Source organism: Brassica napus, chromosome C6 (genome assembly GCF_020379485.1).
Source record: "Brassica napus cultivar Da-Ae chromosome C6, Da-Ae, whole genome shotgun sequence".
Lineage (NCBI taxonomy): Eukaryota > Viridiplantae > Streptophyta > Magnoliopsida > Brassicales > Brassicaceae > Brassica > Brassica napus.
This window is the reverse complement of record NC_063449.1, coordinates 33,685,343-33,708,967: the sequence shown is the minus strand read 5'-3', so window position 1 is coordinate 33,708,967 and position 23,625 is coordinate 33,685,343. Positions and strand designations below refer to the sequence as shown.

The 23,625-nt window shown below is 37.0% G+C and overlaps 5 protein-coding genes across 8 annotated transcripts; 2 read left to right on the top strand and 3 right to left on the bottom strand.

The window, feature by feature from the left end:
- Nucleotides 1–4,827: 4,827 nt before the first annotated feature.
- LOC125588581 lies at nt 4,828–6,545 on the bottom strand. The gene has a single exon (XM_048760009.1). The coding sequence runs from the start codon at nt 6,543–6,545 to the stop codon at nt 6,000–6,002; it is 546 nt and encodes a 181-aa protein (XP_048615966.1). The 3' UTR covers nt 4,828–5,999.
- A 990-nt stretch (nt 6,546–7,535) lies between these two features.
- On the top strand, nt 7,536–8,513 carry LOC106387248 (ethylene-responsive transcription factor ERF018). Its single transcript, XM_013827066.3, has one exon. The coding sequence runs from the start codon at nt 7,690–7,692 to the stop codon at nt 8,281–8,283; it is 594 nt and encodes a 197-aa protein (XP_013682520.1). The 5' UTR covers nt 7,536–7,689; the 3' UTR covers nt 8,284–8,513.
- A 2,530-nt stretch (nt 8,514–11,043) lies between these two features.
- On the top strand, nt 11,044–12,151 carry BNAA07G21970D (FCS-Like Zinc finger 13). Its single transcript, XM_013793427.3, has 2 exons — nt 11,044–11,709; nt 11,793–12,151. Exons 1-2 carry the CDS (start codon nt 11,192–11,194, stop codon nt 11,938–11,940), a joined length of 666 nt encoding a protein of 221 aa, XP_013648881.2. The 5' UTR covers nt 11,044–11,191; the 3' UTR covers nt 11,941–12,151.
- A 1,968-nt stretch (nt 12,152–14,119) lies between these two features.
- On the bottom strand, nt 14,120–15,656 carry LOC106387250 (protein TIFY 10B-like). 2 transcript variants are annotated; one of them, XM_013827068.3, is made up of 5 exons: nt 15,373–15,656; nt 15,028–15,151; nt 14,646–14,932; nt 14,496–14,553; nt 14,120–14,402 (listed from the first exon to the last, which is right to left on the bottom strand). In XM_013827068.3, the coding sequence occupies exons 1-5, from the start codon at nt 15,527–15,529 to the stop codon at nt 14,354–14,356; spliced, it is 675 nt and encodes a 224-aa protein (XP_013682522.1). In that variant the 5' UTR covers nt 15,530–15,656; the 3' UTR covers nt 14,120–14,353. The 2 variants fall into 2 exon arrangements, with proteins under 2 accessions (XP_013682522.1, XP_013682524.1); XM_013827070.3 differs by having other exon boundaries at nt 15,028–15,145; nt 15,373–15,627.
- A 2,776-nt stretch (nt 15,657–18,432) lies between these two features.
- Nucleotides 18,433–22,293, bottom strand: LOC106387251 (3-oxoacyl-[acyl-carrier-protein] synthase II, chloroplastic). 3 transcript variants are annotated; one of them, XM_048760008.1, is made up of 15 exons: nt 22,275–22,293; nt 21,692–22,170; nt 21,109–21,314; nt 20,811–21,014; nt 20,622–20,732; nt 20,427–20,522; nt 20,291–20,336; nt 20,119–20,198; nt 19,905–19,973; nt 19,672–19,756; nt 19,424–19,578; nt 19,261–19,341; nt 19,098–19,157; nt 18,806–18,961; nt 18,433–18,715 (listed from the first exon to the last, which is right to left on the bottom strand). In XM_048760008.1, exons 2-14 carry the CDS (start codon nt 21,999–22,001, stop codon nt 18,845–18,847), a joined length of 1,620 nt encoding a protein of 539 aa, XP_048615965.1. In that variant the 5' UTR covers nt 22,002–22,170; nt 22,275–22,293; the 3' UTR covers nt 18,433–18,715; nt 18,806–18,844. The 3 variants fall into 3 exon arrangements, with proteins under 3 accessions (XP_048615965.1, XP_022556216.1, XP_048615964.1); XM_022700495.2 differs by lacking the exon at nt 22,275–22,293 and having other exon boundaries at nt 21,692–22,249; XM_048760007.1 differs by lacking the exon at nt 22,275–22,293 and having other exon boundaries at nt 18,811–18,961; nt 21,692–22,249.
- Between the last annotated feature and the right edge of the window lie 1,332 nt (nt 22,294–23,625).

Below are 23,625 nucleotides of genomic sequence, written 5' to 3'. Positions count from 1 at the left end.
CGGTTGGAGAAGTCCAGCTGGAGACAGTGTTGAATGTTTGTGTGTCTGAAAAACCGCACAAGCTGCTACATACTGTTGAATCTGCTTATACATCCCCTTCCAGAAGAACGAACATTGAACTCGTTTTACTGTCTTCAAAACCCCTGAGTGACCTCCCATCTTACTGTCATGAGCCTCATGTAGAATCACTTGAATGAAATGAGATGACTTCGATATCACCAGACGATGTTTAGACCACAATTTTCCATCAATGACCTGAAACTTCTTTGAAATCAACTCCCTTGTCTGAATCTTTCGAATTGTTTCCTGAATTAACCCATCATCTACAATTTCTTTATACAAATCTTCCCATTGAAGCACTTTAGGGACCGTCAACGCCAACAATAGTGAAGATACCGACACAGATCTTGACAAACCGTCCGCTGCTTTATTCTCAGGGCCTGGTTTGTAGAATATTTCAAAGTTAAATCCCAAGATCTTAGTTAACCACTTCTGATACTCCATATTGACTTCTTTTTGTTCCAACAAAAACTTGAGACTGCGTTGATCTGTATGGACATGAAACTTGCGTCCAATCAGGTAATGTTTCCACTTCCTTATACCCATGACGATAGCCATGAGCTCCCTCTCATATGCTGGTTTTAGCTGTTCGCGTGGAGTGAGTGCATGACTGAAATACACTATTGGATGTTTGTTCTGCATCAAGACAGCTCCCAATCCGAAGCCTGACGCATCTGACTCCACCACAAAAACTTGCTCAAAGTCTGGTAAGGCTAATACCGGTGCATGAACCATTGCATACTTCAGTCGATCAAATGCTTCTTGTGATTCCTTGGACCAAGTGAAGTGATCCTTCTTCAATAATACTATCAATGGTCTAGCAATACTCCCATAATCTTTAACAAATTTTCGGTAATATCCTGTTGGACCCAAAAAAACCTGAAGTTGCTTAAATGTCTTTGGTAACGGCCACACGTTCATAGCTGTAATCTTCTCTGAATCAGTAGCTACCCCTTGAGCTGATATTATGTGACCCAAAATACTCAACCTTCTCCACTCCAAAAGTACATTTCTTTTGATTTGCAAACAAGCTTTGCTCTCTTAGTACTTGTAATACCAGACGAAGATGCTCCTCATGAGATTGTTGGTCTTTACTGTAGACCAATATGTCATCAAAAAACACCAAAACAAACTTCCGAAGAAACGGTTTGAAGACCAATATGTCTTCTTTCGATAATAAACCTTCTTGAGTCTATCATTCTCCAAGTTTTTCCGCCAAAATCCAAGTGCCAATCAATCCTAAGCTGAACAATCTTTCAGTCTTTTCTTCAAATGCTGTGAACTGTATTGAGGAAATTATCACTCATTAATATCACAACTTTTCTTCTCCTTTTTTATATCGGATAAGTTTTAGATTCTAGGTAAATAGTTTATTGAAGACATGACCAGATATGGATACAACCCAGTGAAATATTGGTCTCGTCTTCCAATTTTTTTGAAAGTTATACACATAGACATAAATTTCCAACTTATGAAAAAAGATCTTAATAAATGTACTTATAAATTTACTTATGTTTATGGTTTTCAAAATTTCAGACCGTGTCTTTCTTGAAAACGACAGCAGATAAATTTAAACTAGTCTACTTTTCGCTGCTGGTAGGACTCAAGCTCAAGACCTAGTCCTGCTCCTCCCATGAGCTTGACAAGGTCAACCGGTAGAATAACCATTACCGGGTTACTCATATCATTTGGTTTTTAAATGAAGCCAGCATCAACGATTATAGCAACACGTTTCATATATTCTTATCACTATCTTTTTGCTCTCAGTGTAGCTCTTTGCTATTCTTCTCCTACAATTTGCCATTACGAAAAAGTTAAAGAAAACAACGTCTCTTTTTTTTTTTCGCCATCTTATTTTATTAAAAGACCAAAGGCCACCCAGAACAAAGCCCACTCAAAAAACATACAACAGATACAAAGCTTAAACTATATGACAAAGTAAAAGAGATAATAGTTTGTCTAAGAGAGAATACAATCTCGTGCCGTTTTATTAATCCCACAAAAGGTTTATATACATTAGAGGGTAACCCCTCGTATCATCTCCATATAAGGAATATTCACATATTGAGACATATGATTAATATATTATACGATATTTATATATGAGTCCTTAATACTTCCCCTAAAGTTGGAGTATGAAGATCACAAATGCCCAACTTGTGACGCAAGTATGCGAATTGTTGTGAACCCAATGCTTTGGTCAAGATGTCAACAAGTTGCTCTGTCGTGCTGATATAAGCTGTAGCTAGTTTGCCCTCTTGAATAACATCTCGAACAAAATGACAATCTACCTCCATATGCTTAGTTCGTTCATGGAAAACCGGATTCGATGCTATGTGTAGTGCTGCCTTATTATCACAATGTAGACGCATCGGGTCCTTATGCTCGACATCAAGAGCTGCAAGTAGTTGCTTATCCTATAGTAATTCAAGTGTAGTAAAATCCATCGCTCGATACTCTGCCTCAGCAGATGAGCACGATATTGTTGGCTGCTTCTTTGTCTTCCACGCAATAGGCGAGTCTCCTAACAGAAAAACATAGACTGTGAGCGACCTGCGAGTTATAGGACATGCCGCCCAGTCTGAATCGCAGAATGCTTTGAGAGATAAGTCAGAGTCTGAGCTCAATAATATACCCTGGCCTGGACATCCTTTAAGATAGCATACAACCCGAATTGCAGCCTCTCAATGCTTAGTACGTGGGTGTTGCATAAACTGAGTTAAGATATGCACCGCATAAGACAGCTCTGGTCGAGTATAAGTCAGATAAACCAAACGACCCACTAATCTTCTATATCCCTCTGGATCATGAAAGAAAGATCCTTCACTTGTAGCTAACTTGTGATTTTGTTCCATTGGTGTCGCAGCCAGCTTACTCGCTAATAGACCACTCTCTGAAACAATGTCGAGAGCATATTTGCGCTGAGATAAGTAGATTCCTGCATCAGATCGAGCAACTTCGATTCCAAGAAAGTACTTCAGTGGCCCCAAGTCTTTCATGTGAAAGCATTGACTCAAGTATCCTTTAAACTTCTTAATCTCGCCTGAATCATTCCCTCCAATCAACAAATCATCCACATAGATAAGAACATATACTCGCATAGTTCCACGCGTTAACACAAACATTGAGTAATCAGACTTCTTCTGAACGAAGCCATACCCTTTTAAAGCTGCAGTAAGCTTAAAAAACCAGCAACGAGGAGATTGACGTAGTCCATATATTGACTTCTTCAGTTTACAGACTTTGTTCTTATCTTTCAAAGAAAGCCCCGGAGGTAACTTCATATATACGTCTTCCTCAATATCTCCATGGAGGAATGCATTATGAACATCCATTTGATAGACCTCCTATTTCTTGACAGCCGCTATTTAAAAAAACGTCCTCCATGTAGTCATCTTGATAACTGGTGCAAATGTCTCATCATAATCAACTCCCTCTTCTTGTCTATTTCCATACGCGGCCAACCTTGCTTTATATCTTTCAATCACACCATTTGCTTTGTATTTGATGGTAAAAACCCAGCGACATCCAATCGCCTTCTTTCCCGGTGGAAGGTCTGTAACAAACCATGTGTCCTTTGTCTCAAGAGCATCAACCTCACCTGAGATTGCATTGCGCCATCTTTTATGTTTCACTGCCTCAGCATACGATTTAGGTATATATTCTGTAACAGCTGCAAGGAATGCACTATGCGCAGCAGAGAATTTGTCACACGATACATAGTTAGAGATCGGATGTAGTACCGTACCTTGTCTCGAAGACGCTGTATTAGGTGGAGCAGGAGAGAGTGGAGAAGGGTCTATGGAGCATCGAGCATTATAAACCATGTAATCATTAAGGCGAGTCGGTTTCGTTTTCATACGATGACCTCTTCCCATATTCATACCTTCTACAGTAACTGGTGTAGTTTCAACAACCTCTTCTTCGTCTTCTACATTAACACAGGTTTCAACAATATGATCACTCCCCCTGTCCTCCACAGTAGGTGAAGATAAAACTCTCTGACTCTCCAACAAGTCTTCATCGTATACCACTGCTTGTGGAGGTGAGTGTGTTGTCAATGGAGTTGACTCATCTGAAGCTAGTGTAGCAAAAGGGAACTCCGATTCATTGAACACCACATCTCGAGAAACAATGGATTCTTTCTTTTGGATATCATACACACGCCATCCCTTCTATCCAAATGGATACCCAACGAACACACACCGACGACTCCTCTCTCCAAATTTATCTTTATCGAGAGACTTTTTATGGGCAAAGCACAAGCTTCCAAATACCCGTAACTGAGTAAAATCCGTGTCTTCCCATACAACATCTCGTACGGCGTCTTACCTTGAAGTAAGGTTGATGGAGTCATGTTAATAACATGACAAGCTGCCAAGACACACTCTCCCCAAAACCTTATCGGTATACTTGCCTGGAACATCAATGATCGTGCAACATTTAGAATATGTCGATGTTTTCTTTTGACACGTCCATTTTGTTGAGGCGTGTATACACAAGATGTCTGGTGTAGTATTCCCTCCTTAGCGAAATATGATTTCAAGCACATAAACTCGTCACAGTTGTCGCTGCGAAGCACTCTAACCTTCTTCTCAAATTGGCGCTCTACCATAGAGAAAAAAATTATGAGTGTTCCAGCAACTTCACTCTTCTCCTTAAGCAAATAAATCCATACAGCCCGAGAATAGTCATCGACTATTGTGAGGAAATAAGCTGATCCATTTGAGGACAATGTCCGATAAGCACCCCATATATCACAATGAATTAAGTCAAAAACACCATCAGCTTTATTATAACTTTCATGAAAAGAATCTCGGGTTTGTTTGGCCCTCAAACAAATATCACAACTCAAATCCGACTCAACTAGTTTTCCAACTTCAACAGTACTCGATAAATAAGATAAAACACGACTAGAAGGATGCCCGAGGCGGCGATGCCAAAGATTCTGAGATCTCGAACTCACTGCCTTGTGTATCCTTGTGCTGATTACTCCTCTAAAGACATATACCCCTCCACACTCTTCACCCGCTCCAATCAGCGTCTTCGTAGTATGGTCCTGCAATATACATAACTCATCAGTGAATGTAATTGATCCCTTAACAGCTTTAAGCAACTTTGCTACTGAGATCAAAGAACAAGTCAAGTCTTTAGAATATAAGACTCCTTTTAACCATAAATCTCCTCCAAGACACAAATCTCCCTGGTTTATGGCTAATGCACTCTTGCCATCCGGTAAACCAATATCACAAGGAGCAATATCAGTAACATTAGACAAATAACTCAGATTCCACCTCATATGGTGCGACGCACCAGTATCAATAATAAACTCTGCATATTCTTTTCAGTTTTTCAGTACTCTCTGCATTTTCTGATTTTTGAGAAGACAGAAAACCAAGAAGAGCAGTCCATTGATCATCATTAAGTTGCGGAAGAGAATGACGATCGTATGAACTTTCCTTCTTTGCTGAATTCGCTGCGACGTGAGGCATTTGTGCCATGTGAGCACGTCCATAGTTTCCTCGGCCTCCACTGCGGCCTGCTGCACCACCTCCACGTCCAAACCTTCCACGACCTTTGCCTCCTCTTCCTCTTTCACTGAAGTCTCTGCCTCTCTCACCCCAATACTTAGGATAGCCAACCAACTGATAACAATCTGACTTTGTGTGTCCAGTCTTTCAACAATGCCCACACACCATCTCTTTTGAGGCAAAGCGGTTCCCTGCATTTGCTGAAAATCCAACGACTTCAGCTGGAGTCTCCCTGTTCCGTGCTATGGTTTGTTGTCGCTCTTCGCGAACAATCCGCTGGTACACTTGTGTGAGCTTGGGAAGTGGCTCAATGCTTGTTATGGTAGAACGCATTGTCCCAAATCTCGTAGTATCCAAGCCATTCAAGAATGTATTTGTCCTCTCTTCATTCCTATCTTCCTCCAGTTGCTATGCAAGTTCTCCACAGCTACATGTCCTGATCGGTTTATAAACCGCTAGTTCATCCCACATCTTCTTCAGCTTTCCATAATATACCAAAACAGAGTCTCCATCCTGTCTACAGTTCGCTATCTCACCTCGAAGCTCACTGATACGAGGTCCGTTTCCAACAGAGAACTGCAGTTTAATATCCTCCCACAGAGAATATGCTTCATCCACCATTGAGATCGAACTTTTGAGTGTTGGTTCAACTGTATTCATGATCCATGCCACCAGCATCGAGTTTACTACCTCCCACTTCTCTATCTCATCCTCCTTTTCTGGTTTTCTTAGTGTTCCGTCAATGAAACCCAACTTTCTCTTGGTGCGCAAGGCGTTCCGCATATGCTTTGCCCAATCCTCGTAGTTTTCTCCCTTTAGTTGAACCGTCGTGATCGCGTTTCCTGGTCCATCTGATGGATGAAGGTAATACGGTGACAGAGTTTTCTTCTCCATCCCTTTCAACATACCGGCGCCGTCTTCCGCAAGCCCTCCGTCATCTGTCTTTGTCCCCATTGTTTCTTTCAGCAAAATTTTATTCTCTTTTTTTTCTGGTTAATGCTCTATGAACCCTTGTGGCTCTGATACCATGTCAAAGAGAGAATACAATCTCGTGCCGTCTTATTAATCCCACAAAAGGTTTATATACATTAGAGGGTAAGCCCTCGTATCATCTCCATATAAGGAATATTCACATATTAAGACATGATTAATATATTATATGATATTTATATATGAGTCCTCAATATAGTTGGGCTTCGAAGCCCAGTTATACTAAACCGTAATCAAACGTCAACACTCGACAAACATAGGTCGAAATTTTTATCGAGAATATGACACGTGGTTAGCCCTCAACCAAACGAGGTACATGCGTCACCCTAGAGAGCACACCGGAGAAACTAAACGGTGCCGGAAAACACACTGGAAACTCGAAACTGCATCACAACCCTTCAGTGCTTGGAATCCTTAAGCAGAGAGCATCATCGATCTGTTTGAGATCTCATCCACAGCCTCCAAGCCACCAGATCCGAGATTAGAACCAGAACCACAGATTAAAGAAATCAAGCAAAGGCCGATTAAACCCAGAAATAAAACCACCACCACCACCAACAGAAAAACTAAGTGCCGACAAACCATCACCGAAGAAGAAGGTGTAGTCTCCGGAGTCAAAGCCGGTCGTCCATCAAATGAAAGATGCAACACCGGAGCAGGGGCCGGACACACAATGCCGCCGGAGCCGTCCATGCCGAGGAGAGAACGCGAGAATCGAAAGTTGAGCATCGCCGTAAAACACTTTGGAAAAAGAAAACGATGCGTCTAAAAACAAATAGAAATAATACGTCATCAGATAATGCAAAAAGAGATGTGGAATAAATCACATGGAAAACAAGGAACAGAACAGACAGTGTTCCCGCGTGATCCACTTATGATCTGCCATGTGTACCTTCTTCACGCGCCAGTCAGCGCTGATCTCTTTCCTCCACTTCCCACTTCACTCCTAAAGTCCATCGTTTATAAAACCCACGCAGCCGCAAATTCGAATCAAATCAGATAACAGAAATAACTGCAAACTAAAACGAAGAGAGAAATTTATAACCGAAACAGAGTCCAAATCAAAATCAAACCGAATCGGTTGTGCACTTATATCTTCTTGTTCAAAATGGTGAAGAAAGCGATGAAGGAGGAGGAGGAAGAGAATCGAAACTCATCGATGCAGTCAAAGTACAGAGGCGTGAGGAAGAGGAAATGGGGGAAGTGGGTGTCGGAGATCAGACTTCCACGCAGCAGAGAACGCATCTGGTTAGGCTCTTACGACACTCCCGAGAAGGCGGCGCGTGCCTTCGACGCCGCTCAGTTTTGTCTCCGCGGCGGCGATTCCGCATTCAGTTTCCCCTATAACCCACCGTCGATCTCCGGCGGAAGGTCGTTGACGGCTCCGGAGATCCGAGAAGCTGCTGCTCGGTTCGCCAACGCTCAGGACAATATCATTAGTGTCCGGGGAGAAGAATCGGGTTTGTCCGAAATCCGACCGGAGTCTCCTTCAACCTCCGTGTCTGAAGTGGATACATCGTCGGCGACAACGCTGGATTGCGATCTGTCGTTATTCGATTTGCTTCCTGCAGACTTTGGGATGTTTCCAGGGTTTGATGACTTCTCCGACGGCTTCTCCGGTGATGGAATTACAGAGATTTTAACCATTGAAGATTACGGAGAAGAGATTTTGGATGGAACTTTTTTTCTTTGGGACTTTTAAATATCCAAAGAAAAAAAATTATCGTAAAGAGCGCGTTGTGTGTTTCTTCGGGCCAGGAGTAATCTGGAGATTTTTTTGTAAGACGGAACTCCGACAACCCGGAAACTTGATTCGTTTCGGATCTGTAATATGATGACGTGGATGATCATTCTTTCATACATTCCTATTTTTTATTTTTTGTTATTAATTAAAATATTTGGATAAATAACAAATTAAATGTTTTTTTTTCACTAGAAGTTTATTAAAGAGAAAAAGACAAAAATAACACTAAATGAAGTTTATGTTCCCAAACTAGCACACAAGGTCAAAAGTCACAAAAATAGCACTTAATGTTTTATCAAAAATCACAAACTTAGGGTTTAGAGTTAAAGGGTGGGGTTTATGATTTAGGGTTTAGGGTTTAGGGTTTAGAGTTTAGGGTTTAGGGTTTAGATTTTAGGGTTTAGGGTTTAGAGTTTAGGGTTTAGAGTTTAGGGTTTAGATTTTAGGGTTTAGGGTTTAGATTTTAGAGTTTAGGGTTTAGAGTTTAGGGTTTAGGGTTTATGGTTTAGGGTTTAAGGTTTAGAGTTTAGGGTTTAGGGTTTAGAGTTGAGAAATGAGGTTTTGGGGATAAGATTTCAAATTTTGAAAAATAAAAAAAATTAAAATTTTCAAAGGATAAACTTAAAAAGGTGTTATTTTGGTCATTTTAGTTTTTAAGTGCTATTTTTGTGATATAAACTTAGAAATGTGTTATTTTGGGGATTTGCCCTTTATTAAACTGTATAATACAAAGAAAATTCAAAAATGGACAAAACAAAAAAAGAACAACAAAATGCCTAACACGAATGCCCAAACTAAAGAAACTCTTGAGGCACGAAGCCCAACAAGAGAAAACCGTAGGGTAAGAGAGATTCATCACCCACCACGTGGACGTACGCCTTGCGTGCAAGAGACACGCGTCAAGGTAAAGGACTGTCATCTTCCTCTGGTGCCAAAGACGAGGCGCGACGACGGAGCTCCACCGAATAGGAGAGGCAAACCGAATAAGAAAATGCTCAAACCGAACAACTCTCACCGGAAATCATAGTCGATAAAGCTAATCTGACAGATCGAACGCTTCAGGAAAGAAAGCAATTGTCTTCAATCGATCTAAAAACAAACATCGATTTTCCTGCATGATTGATCGGACATTTTTAATGATACTGATAAGCTTGAAGATGAAACGGCCTCCTGAAGGGATATGAAAGAACAATCGATGGAGTAAATCAAGAGTTAGTCGAGACGGAGAATAACAGAAGCGGCGATCGAACGAAATCTTGGAGAAAAAACTTCAGAAGTAGCCGGTGAAAAAGATGCTATTGGAGCCATCACTTCCCAGAGTCAAAGCCGGCGATGAGATGCTATAGAGCAAGAGCCGATAGACGGGAGTCGTGGCCGGAGAGAACCGGCGAGCAAACAAAAACGAAAGCTTTCTCTCTTCTCTGTGAAAGGTTTTAGAGAGAGAACATAGATTAGAGAGAAAGCTCGATTTCAACTATACAAATTAAATGTTTCAATTACGTTGTCAAATTCTTGAATTTCCGTAATATTCTGAAGAGTATCCTATGCAATTCGAACCGATTATTCTGAAGATAATTATTATCCGGCCCAAAATATGATAGTTGGGCCTATGTCTTTAATCACTGTGAAGTCCCATTTTAAAAGTGGTTCTCGTGTTTTGCAGGCCCCAAGCGTAAATTAATGAAATGTACTGTGATCCCAGCATTATTATTAATGAAAAAACAATTTCAACATCAATAATTAAAAAAAAATTAAGGACTCTAATTAATTAACTAAAGAAGAGAGACGGTCGATAAAACAAATGTAAGTCGAGATAATAACTAGAAAAAATGATTTATGGAAACAACAAAAGAAAGTTGGGGATAAGATTCCACAATCACTTTCAAATTGCCACCTAATATTCGGCTTAAATTATAAAAAAAACAATCACTTTCAAAAAAAGAAGTAAAACCACTATCTGATTCAATATAAGAAACCACTATCTAAAATATTAATCAAGGTGCTGATAAATACTCTTTTCAAGTACATATGAATTGGTCTATAGATATAAAACGCAGTGGTTCAAAAAATAAAACTTACATAATACTCCCTCCGTTTCACAATGTAAGTAGTTTAGATTAAAAGCACTAATATTAAGAAAGTTGATATTTTAAGAAAAATAATATTTAATTAATTAGTTCAACCAATTATAAAAAAAATTGATATTATTTGATTGGTTACACTATATCCAATAAATGTAAAAGTTATCTAGATATTTGGAAACTAATTACATTTTGAAACAAAACTACTTACAGCAAAAAAAAAAAAAAAAAAAAAAAAAAGAGAGAAAAAGACGGAGGGAATATATATCAGGTAGATTATAACACATAATATTTTTTTAATTTCTCTTAGAAAAAGTCTCGGATTCCAAAGAATAAAAATAAATATCAGAAATGGACAGATGAATCTTGATGAAAAAGTGGGTCCTAGTGTCTTACTCACCAATGAAATAATAATAAAAAGAATAATTTCCTAAAATTAAATAAAATTCTGAGAAAAAAATAATGAGCCTGCTCATTCAATCAAATTCTGAGCCTGCTCATTTCAATAATGGTATAAAATACTACGTATAATGTCCATCAAAGTAACCAAACAAGATAAATAAATACAAAAGTCGACAAAAAGATAAAGAAATACAAAAACAATAATAATGATTATAAATAAATGGTGGGCCGTTCTGTAGACTTCAATCATTGATTATCTCACATAAAATTCCAAACTTCAAAGGAAACCAGTGAGCTCCAAGAAAAGTTTCTCTACCTTTCTCCATCTTTCTCTTCTTCTCTCAGATTATTTCCTATAAGCTCGCGTTTCCTGATTCTTGATTATGACACTAAGCAAGAGATCTCACCTAATGATCCGTAAGTTGTCGGAGATGTTGGTTCCGGGAAGAAGATCTGCTACCAAACGGGAAGATTCCTCGGCGAGTCCGAGAAGTCCGTTAGATATGAAATTTCCTTCGCCGGTTAACTCCAAACGGTACAGCTCTGGTGGTATCGGTTTAGGTATCGTTGCTGCGTTGGAGGAAGGAAACATTGGGAGTAACCGGTACGATCCGGTTTGCTACTCCGGGAGATTCCGTTGCCCTGAGATCGATCTGTCGGATGAGGAATACACTTACGTGACAAGCCCTGGTGGGCCGACCAAAGTGTATTACAGTGACGACGGGTTCGAATTGTTTGAAAATGGGTCGGAGTATGGTGATCGGAGAAAGCATAAACCGTTGGTTAACCCCGTTGAACCACCGGTTATTAAGAGAGAGGTTTTTAGGGAATCGACAGAGTTTCTGAGCGCGTGTTGCTTGTGTAAGAAGAGACTTCAAGGCAAAGACATATACATGTACAAGTAAGTGTCTCTTCGCACTATTGTAATAAAATTTACAATATGTGGTTTTCTTGAAATTAATTTTCCTTTTGGGTTGTGTGCAGAGGAGAGATGGGATTCTGCAGTGCAGAGTGCAGATCAGTGCAGATAATGCAGGACGAACAAAATGAGAAATGTAAATCGCCAGTCGACATTTTAAGCTCTCCTTGTGCCGGCGAGCAGAGTTTCTCCGCTGGGATATTCATATTTTAGGATGAGCACAATAATTCGAAGAGAAGTACATTAACATAAAAAAAAGTGGTCATTATTCAATAGTACCTTAAAAGAAAATAATTATAAGAAAAGAAAAAAAAGATTGAAAATTTTGGTTAGGTTAAAAGCAACTTGAATAGAAGCTTTGCTTTTGGGTTTGATTAAGGTTTATATGTATTAAAATAAATCAATAAAATGTTTGTTGGATCTAGATTAAGTATATGTATATTACCCAATCTTCACAAATTACTTATATACATAATACTTTAAGCAAGTAAAAATGTATGATTGCACAAGACTCGTGTCTATAACTTTGCGACTAGAGGACCTGGATAATTATACAATGAATCATTGTTCAAAAATACAAATTCCTATGGTTTATTTATAAGAAAATTTTTACCAGTCAAGATGTTTATATATTTAAATTATAAGCTTATAACTACTAATAATGTATTGCAATCTTTTTATTTAACAAACTTATAAGTTTATAACTAATAATGTATTGCAATCTTTTACATGAAAATCTCGTAATTTTATATTTTCACTTTCATCTTAATTCTAGATCAAAGTATCTAAAAAATAAAATATCGCGTCCTGTCTGTCAGATTCAAGTTGATGACGAAAGTAAACTAACCTTTTAATAAAATATAGACATGAAGAAACAACATAATAACTTTTTCATCATTCTGATTCATAGTGCAATTAATTCATATGGCCCCTTGGATGTGCAACTTGTTGAATCTGGGTCCCGTCGTCAAAAAGTAATTTGTATATATCTTTTTGCCTAAGGCTTCCAATGTTTACGACCGCCCAGTCCCGTACCGCAGTTAACAGTAACAAAAATCTCTACATATACCATATATCTATACGTTTTTATAACTGTTAAAATCGTACAGCAGTTGAACCACTTGTCCCGCACCGCTCAAACTGCAGTCACCGCCTGAAACTGAAAAAATGATTTTCGATAAATAAAGAATCCACCATCTGAACCTATGTTGTTGATAAGATGAAGTCGGGCCCGATTCTGCTCGATGCAACGTTTTGTTTGGTTCGTTCTAAACATTTGTTCAAGACCGAACCAATTAGCTATCGCCAGCCAGAGTCCCCATGGCCTACCAAGCCTGGTCTGATCTAATCCACCACTGTACTACATATAGTTTACAGTATAAAGCTAAAAGTAATATATTAAACCATTTCTAATGTATTTTTCTTTCTTTCCTTTAAAACAAAAGAATTCTATAATGAAAAGACTTTCATTTCAATTTATTTGTTAAATAGCATTTTCGATAAATATAAATAAATATCATTTCTTCCTTTAAATATAAAGAGAAATAGTAACCTGTTTTTTTTATCAAGAGAAATAGTAATCTCTAATTTCAAAAAAAAATAGAGATGTCTTGAAATAGATTTGTTTATAAATACTATTATATATATATATATATAAAAATATAAAGATGGATTGGAAACTCTTAGTACTTCTGTGATATTTATTTTCTTTTATACCAAAATATTCTGGTTTGTACATTTTCTTAATAATTGTCAAACCTAAAACACTAGTATAGTAACTAGTAGGTTCAAATGTCACAATCTAGACCTATGCGTAAATGAGTGTTAGTTTGATAAATAATATTCTATCTTTTTAGATTTCCACATTTTCAGATAAATTCTGGAATTCTCTTTTGTGGACTGAATTCAATGATCTAATTAATTTCTGCGAAGATAAACAAAAAAATTGTGCAAATTCCCCTAAATATCATAAAAAATAAAATTTATCCTAAAATAGTTAATAAAAGATAAAAGAAAATAATATTATTCATTAATAGTGAACAATTATTTTAATTTTAATTAATAATATATTTATTATACATAAATATTTTATATATATTTAAAAATGAAAGAAATAATATTATTTTAAATTTTCTATCTAAACCCTAAAACTTAGACCATAAAATCTAATTCCTAACCCCTAAACACCAACCTTAAAAATATAACCACTAGTTTTTAGCTCTTTAATCCTATATGAAGTATGAATATATCTATTTTGTTTTTTTCAATGACGTTATTTTCTCATTGTATTATGTTGTTTTGGAACAAAAACATAATTTAGGGCAATTTCAAAATATTTATTTTTTAAAAGAACACTTAGGTTAGTTAAACTGCATAGATGATATCAAGGCCGTAAAAAGAAAAACTGGTATTAAGAGTAAATTCATAGATATACCGAGTTATTGGCGGATTGAACAAAACAAGACTACTAGGCGTGAGACAAATTTATTTTATGAAAAACATGAATACGATAGCTTGATATCTGTAAAAGATGGAGCGTCAAGAGAGTCTTTTGAGATGATCTCTCATGTGGCTTCTGGATCCACACAAGTCTTAAAAGATTACTGCAAACCTAGCCAGGCTGTGTTCAGGCTTCGGTTGAACCTTCTTTCTGGTACGGTGCCTTTGATGTAATCCTGTTAAAGGTTACGAGTTGAATATCTAGAAACTTGCCTTAACAATTGGTGATTAAATAGTGGAGTAAGATGTTTTCACAAATATCCATTTACCTATCCTTTCTCTTCTCTAGGAATCGATGAAGGGAAGCTCTTCTAGCAATTGGGAGTTCTACAAAGTCAATAAGTAAGTTAGCCAAATGTGTATAACTTATAAGCCAAAAGGCCAGAGACTGAAACAAAGTGGCCTGGGAAAAAACTTACCGGAAGCTAAAGAGGACGTGTTGGTCTGGATTGGCTCTTGAGCTGCGGTTTTTACAGGACTAGGAACTGGCCTTGGGATAGAAGCAATCTCTTTTTGGTTCTTGGCTATGTTTTTAGTATAAGCACTCTGGTTATTGTTCAATTCAGCTGTGAAGCCGTTGGCACTTCCTTTGTTAGCCAAGTCAATGACTTGTTTGGCTTTCTCAGCAGGAAAATCATCAAACAACATAACTTGACCGCTGTAGAATAAGGTCAATGGAGCAGATTGAGGCTCTGGCTTCACAACTCTGTTCAAGATTAAAAGACAACCCACCAAAAAAACTAGTCAAATCTAGTATATTCAGATGATGCTTTATCACTATTTACAGATAACAAAACATACTTAGTCTCTGTGATCTTCACGACCTCTTCCTTGGCCCCAAAGGAAGAAGAAAAGCTTGATTGCGAAGGAAACATATCATTCTGTAGTTTAACATCTTGAGCAGCTTTAGAATTGATTCCTGTAGCTTCACAAAGGAAGAAATTCACCATCATGGTTTAAACTTAAACTTAGGATTATGTTTCAACCAAAACCAAAGTAAGATGATTTAGTTTCCGGTTAACATGTAACCGATTTTAAGTTGCTTGCTTCACAAGTCTTGATTTGTAGACTCCTAAAAAAACCTAGAGAATCAAACAGAACTAACCAGATCTACTCATCTAGTTAGAAAGAGAAGGGTTTGCTTACCATTAACGTCAGGCTTGCTTGTCATCGCGAAGCTCAGATCTCCAAAGCCACCCTTCTCCTTGAGATAACGACTCAATCGACTACAGGTCTGTGAGAAGCTTGGCTTCTCAGGTAACTTCGGACCAGAGAACTCCCAACACTCGGCAGAACTCGACATCTTTAAAGATCGTTCCAGATGTAAGAAAAAATAGAAGCAAAAGAATCTTTCTGCTTTCTTGAATTGCTATTCTGCCTTGTTCCCGAATATAAATATAACAAATGAGTCGATGACTATGAGAATGAGAATCTTTATTACTTTCTTAGGTGGTTGCAGATACCAAAATAAATAAATAAAATAACAATTATAATTCTATAATAAAGCATATAAAACACGTGTTAAAATTAAATGCCAATTATATTAACTGTAGGGAGCAGTGAGACTAGGGGTGGCGTTCGGGTTCGGGTCGGGTATTTCGGTATAGAGGTATAGAACCCGTTCGGATATTTTTGTACTTCGGGTCGGGTTTGGATATTTTTAGTTCGTGTTCGGTTATTTCGAATCGGGTTCGGATATTTAGATTTTGAAAAAAAAAATTAAATTTTTCATTTCTCAAATTTCTTGTATTTAAAAATATAACTTTCACTTAACTAATTTTTTATTTTTAATAGATTTGGACATAACATTTTGAAACTAAAAAAGACATTAATTTGGTTATTTTTTTTAAATTTTGGATGTAACTTTTTGTTAATTCTTGAAATAAAAAGTTTGACATGCATTTTTAAGTGAGTAGCAAATCATTTTCTCCGTAATTGTATGTATATCATATGAACTTAAAGTATGTGTAGTATCAATATAAACATTTTATATAAAATGAGAGATGTAAACTAGAAATATATGGTTAATTATACATATGTTAGGTTATCTTCGGATATCCATTCGGATTCGGATATTACCCGTTCGGGTTCGGATATCCAATCTCTCCTAATTCAATACCCGTTCGGATATTTTGCTACTTCGGTTCGGATTTCGGTTCGAATTTTTCGGATTGGGTTCGGGTGCGGCTTCGGATATCGGGTAAAGTGCCCACCCCTAAGTGAGACTATGGGACTGAGTGGTTTCTCCGCTACCACCCGCAAATGTAGCTTTTGCGGTAGGTAGCGGTTGTTGGCGTTTTGCAACCACTAACGCTTCAAACCGTTGCAAACCTTTTAAAATCAAAAGCTAGTTTCTACTATCGTTTGCGGTTGCAGACAGTTGCGGTTGGATAAATAAATATAAAAATATTTTCATTTTCCGATTTAAATTTTAAAATTGAAATATTATAAATAAATAAAAATATATATAAATTTTATATTTTAATTTAAATTCACTAATAGTATCTTCATTTATTTTTATAAAACTTTAAACCGAAACTATTCACTATAATTTTTTAACATTAATATATATATATATATATACATATATAAAAATATATATACATATATAAAAGAAACAAAATATTCTTTTAAAAGTTCTAATAAAAATCTTCAAAATAAATTATATTGAAAGTATAACTTTCATTTAAATTAAAAATACATAAATAAACATAATATTGTTATTAATTATATTATATTTATCATAATAGTATGTCTTTGATATTTTTATAATGTTAAAATGAGTTAATATTGAGAATTTATTATTAAACCATTGCAGTATCTGATAATCAACAAATCACAAATATCCTGCAAATGTATCAATTTCTAACCATTGTACCAGTCGTATAAATTTTTTAATAACGCTATAAACCACAAACAACCACATCCACATATTCCTGCAAGTGCATTTTGCGTTTCAAACATGCCCTAAATCGATGTATTTTGATTTTTTTTCTTTCAAAATAAAATGATTTTATAATTGAGATAATATCTAATCCAATATATTTATATTTATATTTAGAGTAAAAAATAGAAAATTGTTCTTTTAAAAATTAAACAATTATATTTAGAAAAAAACATACGTGAATTGGAATAGACTTACCTCTAATTATTATTATAAAGTTAATATAAAAATGTGTTGGAAATACTCTGAGTTTATAGTCCGTTGATTGGGGGTTTTAACTAGGCCTGAGACTTTTATCCGAGATCCGGATTCGATCCGAGATTTGATCCGAATTCCGATCCGAAAATTCGGATATCCGGAGGGGTCGAATCCGGATCTGGATAGTAAAATGTTGGATCCGTCAAAGCCGGATCCGGATCCGGATATTTGAATTTTTAAGTCCGGATATCCGGATCCGTAAGTTTTATTAATAAATATTTCAAAAATAGTAATATATATATATATATATAAATTAATTTTATTTAATATATTTTCATTTTTATAATAGTATATATAAGTTTTATGTAAATTTTGTGATACTATACATATAAATAATTAAAGACATTATATATATTTTTATTTTTAAATTATTGTTAATATTTTATATATATTAATATTATTTTTTATTTATTTAAGGATCCAAATCCGGATCCGGATATCCGCCGGATATTACAATTTTTAGAAGGATATCCGACACCCGGATATCCGAGAACTCTGGATCCGGATAATGATAGTAAAATTATGGATCTGCCGGATAAGGCTCCGAATCCGGATACCTTAAAATTGCCCGGATACCCAATCCGTCTCAGACCCAGTTTTAACCCAGCTTATAGTCCTTTGGTTAGAGGTTTTAACCTAATCTGTCCCTCAACCACTAAACACATGAGAAAAAGGAGAAGAATAATGTACTATTTAATAAAATGTTTTTAAAACAAAGATATCAACCTGCATACGTAAAATTGACTCACTTAACACAAAACCTCAGTTTAATTAAGTCTAGTATATGTCAAAAGGGGTTGATCATAGTTTAAAGTTCATAAAGTATCAGCTTTAATTTTTTTAATGTAATGGTTTATAGGTAAAATGTTTTAAGCGACCAACTACATAAAACCGGATCTGTTGAAGTCACTGTTATAGCCTGGCTTGTTGTATAAACTATTAAGTATTTAACTCTATGCATTTGATCGGAAGCGACCGATCTTTCAATGAACAAAAACATTGCATTTACGACATGAACTAAAGATATATTGCTAATCTCACCAAGTACGTAATTGGTTAGGACAACACGTAAAAGTTTTAACCTTGTTCTGAGAATTTGAGTCTGAAACACATTAAAAACATATCATAATGAACAATTTTTTGATGGCAAATCCAAACTCTCCTACGTTTGCTCCTCCTATCCAAGTTCTCTAGCACATCAAATCTTGATCCTAAGAAACTTAGCTTAGCTCTTGGCTGTGTTGATTCCCACCACAACATAACATGAGGGAGAGCTCTTGTAAAACACTGCACAGAATAATTACATGCTTCTAAAAACTCAGCTTCATCACTGTACAATGATGATTGCATCAGAGAATAATGGATGTTTAATGTTACCTTACAGCAAGTTATACAAGAAAACGACTTTTGCTTTTTTCACTTGTAAGGAGCAAAAATGATGCTGGAGTTATGGCCACCAAACCCAAATGAATTTGACAAGGCTGCTTTAATGCTCAATCTCTCCTTCTTAGGACCCACCAGCAAACTTGTATCCTGCTCCAGTTTCATCACATTAGGTAGTATCATTATTAACTCTCCCGCCCACATTTTTCTCAAGGACACACTAAATGGTCTTTGTGTAGTTTAATCATCTTGTAATAACAAAAAGCCAAAGAATAACTTAACATACCACTCCATTGTCTGGATTCTCGAGGTTGATATTTGGATGAACCCATCCTGTCCTTATTGCCTGTAGACAACAAAACAAATTTAGCATGAAAACAGGCAAAGATTTCACCCTATTTCATTCCTTGAGGATACATTGATCGGTTGTCTGATATTAAATGAGTTACCTGAATGGTTGCGACAGCTTCTACGGCCCCAGCAGCTCCCAGCAAGTGTCCGATCATAGATTTTGTAGAATTTACTTTTAGCTGCCAACATAGTTGTGAGACCAAGTAAGGAAAGCATACAAAACTGAACTTGAGGAGGTCTGGAGAAGAGAAAGCTAGCTACCTCAGGGTTTTGGCCAAAACAGTGAGCAAGGGCTTGGTACTCTTTAAGGTCCCCAGCTGGAGTTGAGGTTGCATGTGCGTTTATGTAGTTTATCTGCTCCTTGGAAATTCCAGCATCAGCTAATGCCCTCTCGATACAGAGAATGACACCAGCCCCTGTGGATATAATAAGACATGGGACAATGACGATAACTCTAGTACACAAACGAGATTTAAAAACTAACAGTTGATTAGAAACTGAGGAAGTACCATCAGGGCGAGGCTCAGTCATGTGGTAGGCATCACATGTGAAACTCCCACCAAGGAACTCTGCGTAGATTGTTGCTCCTCTTTTCTGCAAAAAAAGTAAGAATACATTTCTTACAACTTTTTTTCCATAGCAAGAATGAATAATAAAGCTTGGATGCGAAGTTTCATTTGTGATTAAAGAGCACATGGGAAACAAGGGAGGAGAACAAGAACCAATGAGCTATACTATATACCTTAGCATGCTCAAGTTCTTCCAAAAGCAGAACTCCAGCTCCTTCTCCCATCACAAAACCATCTCGGTTCTGTTATGCAATCAAGACCAAGTTTACCAAATTAGAAGATTTATCCAAACACTACACATGTTTTCTCACATTAAAATTCTTTCTAACATCCACATTGGTGATCAAGACTTGAAAGAAGAGATGACAAGAAATGGTTGAAGCTCACGCTATCCCAAGGGCGTGAAGCTTTTGTGGGATCATTATTCCTTTGTGAAAGAGCCCTGCACGCAACAAAACCTCCCAACCCTGCATATATAGGTACACATATGACTGAGAAACATGTAGCTTAGAGTTCAAGAACAGAGAGAACAATATACTACAGGACAACGAATATGCACCTATTGGAATGATAACTGCGTCTGAGCCACCACAGAGCATTACATCCTGAAAGATTTAGTGGAAAGTCCAGTAAAAGTAGAACCAAGAAGAAATCTACCAAACCGTTGAATTTCAAATTGGGTGGAGGATTCTTACAGCTTCACCTCTGATAATGTGGTTTGCTGAATTCAGAATGCAAAAGTTGCTTGTTGCACAAGCAGTTGAAATAGAATAGTTAGGCCCCATCCATCCCTAATAGTAATACATAACCACAAAAAGAAAGGTCAGTGCTAAACTGCTGGTGGTGGATCCATATAATATTTACATAAAACATACAAAATCTAATCAGACCAGATCCATAGCAAGCATAGCAGAACCCATGTTTGTTGTTGCGAAAGGTACACAGAAAGGATTCATCTTCTTGTAAGAGATCTTCAGCGCTTCAATAGCATCGTTAAACACCTGTATCAATATCAGATTGTTAGAGATTCAATATCTGACTTCAGTATTCATATGAAGGGAAAAAAATCAAGAAAGTACCTTCATGCCACCCATTGCAGAGCCAATCAAAACTCCACATTTGGCTTTGTTAAACTCTGCCATTACTTCATCAGTTACCCCACCATCAGCCAAAGCTTTCTTACCAGCAGTGAGAAGATAGAGCATGAACTTGTCCATCCTTTTAGAGAGTTTTGGAGCAACCCATCCTTCAGTTGAGAATGATTTGATCTCTCCCGCTATTCTCTTATCAAAGGTAAAAACAAAAACAAGGAAAGATATTCAAGTAAACTACAAAATCAAAAGGAGAAACTCGTGATATATAATATTTGCTTATTACCGTAGGAAACTCAGAACAATCAAAATTCTCAATCTGGCTAATACCACTGTTGCCTTGTAGCAAATTCTCATAAAAGGTGTTTGGGTCATGACCTAATGATGTTTCAACTCCCATTCCTGTCACTACAACACGACGCTGCTCCATAGGGGGTTTCTTGTCAACAGTGCCTTCCTTTTCCATACCCATTGCAACAGCCATGGCTCCACCTAAAACAACCACAAAAGATCATTAATAGTAGATGATAAATTAACTTAAACTAGCTACTACTATCCAGTAACCACATCTCCAATGGCAACTTCAAATTATAATATATATAATTTCACTGCCATTTGTTCAGGTCTCCAAACTCTTTATTAGGACTCACAAAAGATGTGCTTTTTCAAATAAACACATTGAATCAGAATAAAAATAAAAGAAAAGAATCCAACTTCACACTTTGCCCATTGACTATAACAACATAGTACTAAGACTTGTGTAATGAAACATAAAAGGAGAAACTTTATACACAAAAAACAAAGCTTGTCAGCTTGCAAACGATACCCAGAAACCAAGACTTGAGATTTTGGGAGAAGAATGTTTATACCGGAAGAAGAAGAAGTTGCTCGATTCAGTTTCCTCTGCTTTCGATTCAGAGAAAGGCTATTCGATCCGAGGAGAGGAAAGGCATTGCCTTTGTTGTTCTTGTTGTAGTGACTGCAAGGCTTAAACTCCAAACAAGAAGACACGAGAATGCTACCGGATCCAGAGCATTTGCCGAGCTGTTGTCTCCTTCGACGGCTCCGCCCAAAGGCTTGACGGGTATCACCGCCGCCGTGAGAGAGGGACATGCAAGCAGCAACGAAGAAGGTGCATAAGGGAGATGCGTAACAGGAAGACGCAGCAGCACCCACCATGGCAATGGCAAGAAGAAGAAGACGAAGAAGAAGAAAACAAAATGGAGAGGAGAGGAGAGGCGAGAAAACGGTGAAGAGAGAATCTAGCGGATTCACGAGAGAGGTTTAATTAAGATGATTCGATCTCTCTCTCTCTCTCTTTCAGGAGGCGTGCAGAGCGTAATGGAGGCTTAAAATCGTGCGTGGAGACGTCAAAGAAAACAAAACAAAACCTCCTGTTATTAACAACAAAACACACAGAGATAGCCAGAGAGAGAGATAAGACGTACATACATACAAACGTATCGATGTTCGATGACCAGAGTAAATTTGGGGAATTGGAGTCTGTATACATGAGAAAAGTAAAAATTAACTTCGTACCCTTAACTGGCTACCATATGTTATATATTGTTGCGTAAAGTGCCGTAGACATCAACGAGTGTCATTATATTGCAAATTGAAAAATTGTTTCTACTTTACAAACTCTTGCATACAACAAAGAAGGGAGATTTGAAGAGGGTGCGTGGTTTCGGTCGTGCGGCATAACTAGGATATTGAGAGTTAGGGTTTCAGTGGTTTTTTTCAATTTTACGGCGGCACAATTGAGTTTTCAAAGCCAACAAATCAAGGTAAGTTTGATTTGATTTCATAGCATCTGGGGATATAGTCTAAGTTTCAAACTGATCTCGTCTTATATCTGTGGGTGATTATATATGTCAGGTGTCTGGTTTGTTGGGTTGGAGATAGTGAAAACAGACGATAGATTGAATTGGGGAAGATGAACAATAATGTTGTGCAATGTACTCTATTTTATTGTATAATTACAGTATAGTATGTTACAATTCTTCTCCTCCTCTTCGGAAAAGTGTATCTCCTTCGCCTTATGATTCTTCTCCTTCACTACTCCATCAGCTCTGTTGTCTTATCCTTCAGCATTGTCACTAATATATAGCTTTCACCTAATTTATACATTGAATGGTAATGTGTATTTGCGTTTTGAAATTTCATGCTTTATAAATGGTATTATTTTGCTATTGTGTTGAATGAATGCTCTAAGTTAATGGAGATTCACATACATGTTTGTATTGATAGTTTATATAGCTTTCATACAATATTTGAATAAACATTACATTATAGTATACTAATCTATTCATCAAAATAATATAGTTTTCTCCTATGTCGTTTTCACTCTTACACTCCCTCCTACTCTTTCTCTCCTCCCCTCCCTTCCCCGATCTCTCTCTGTCTCTCTCTCTCTCCATTCTTCCTTCCTTTCCTCCATATTTCTATCTTTCCTCCTCCCTCCTCTTCTCCTCCTGCTCCTCACCTCTCCATTTTTCTCCTTTCCCCATTCATCAATATAGTAACTATCGTCAGTTGTCCTACTATTCTAAATGAAATATAGTATATCTTAGACCTTCAAGGTTAGGGTTTAGGTAGCTCCGTTATGAGCGATGATTTGGTTTTACAATTTGAGTTTAGGGTTTGGGTTAAGGGTTTAGAGTTTGGGTTTACGGGGTTTTGGGTTTAGGGTTTGGGTTTAGGGTCTACGGTTTGGGTTTAGGGTTTAGATCTTCAAGGTTAGGGTTTAGGTAGCTCCGTTATGGACGATGGTTTGGTTTTACAATTTGGGTTTAGGGTTTAG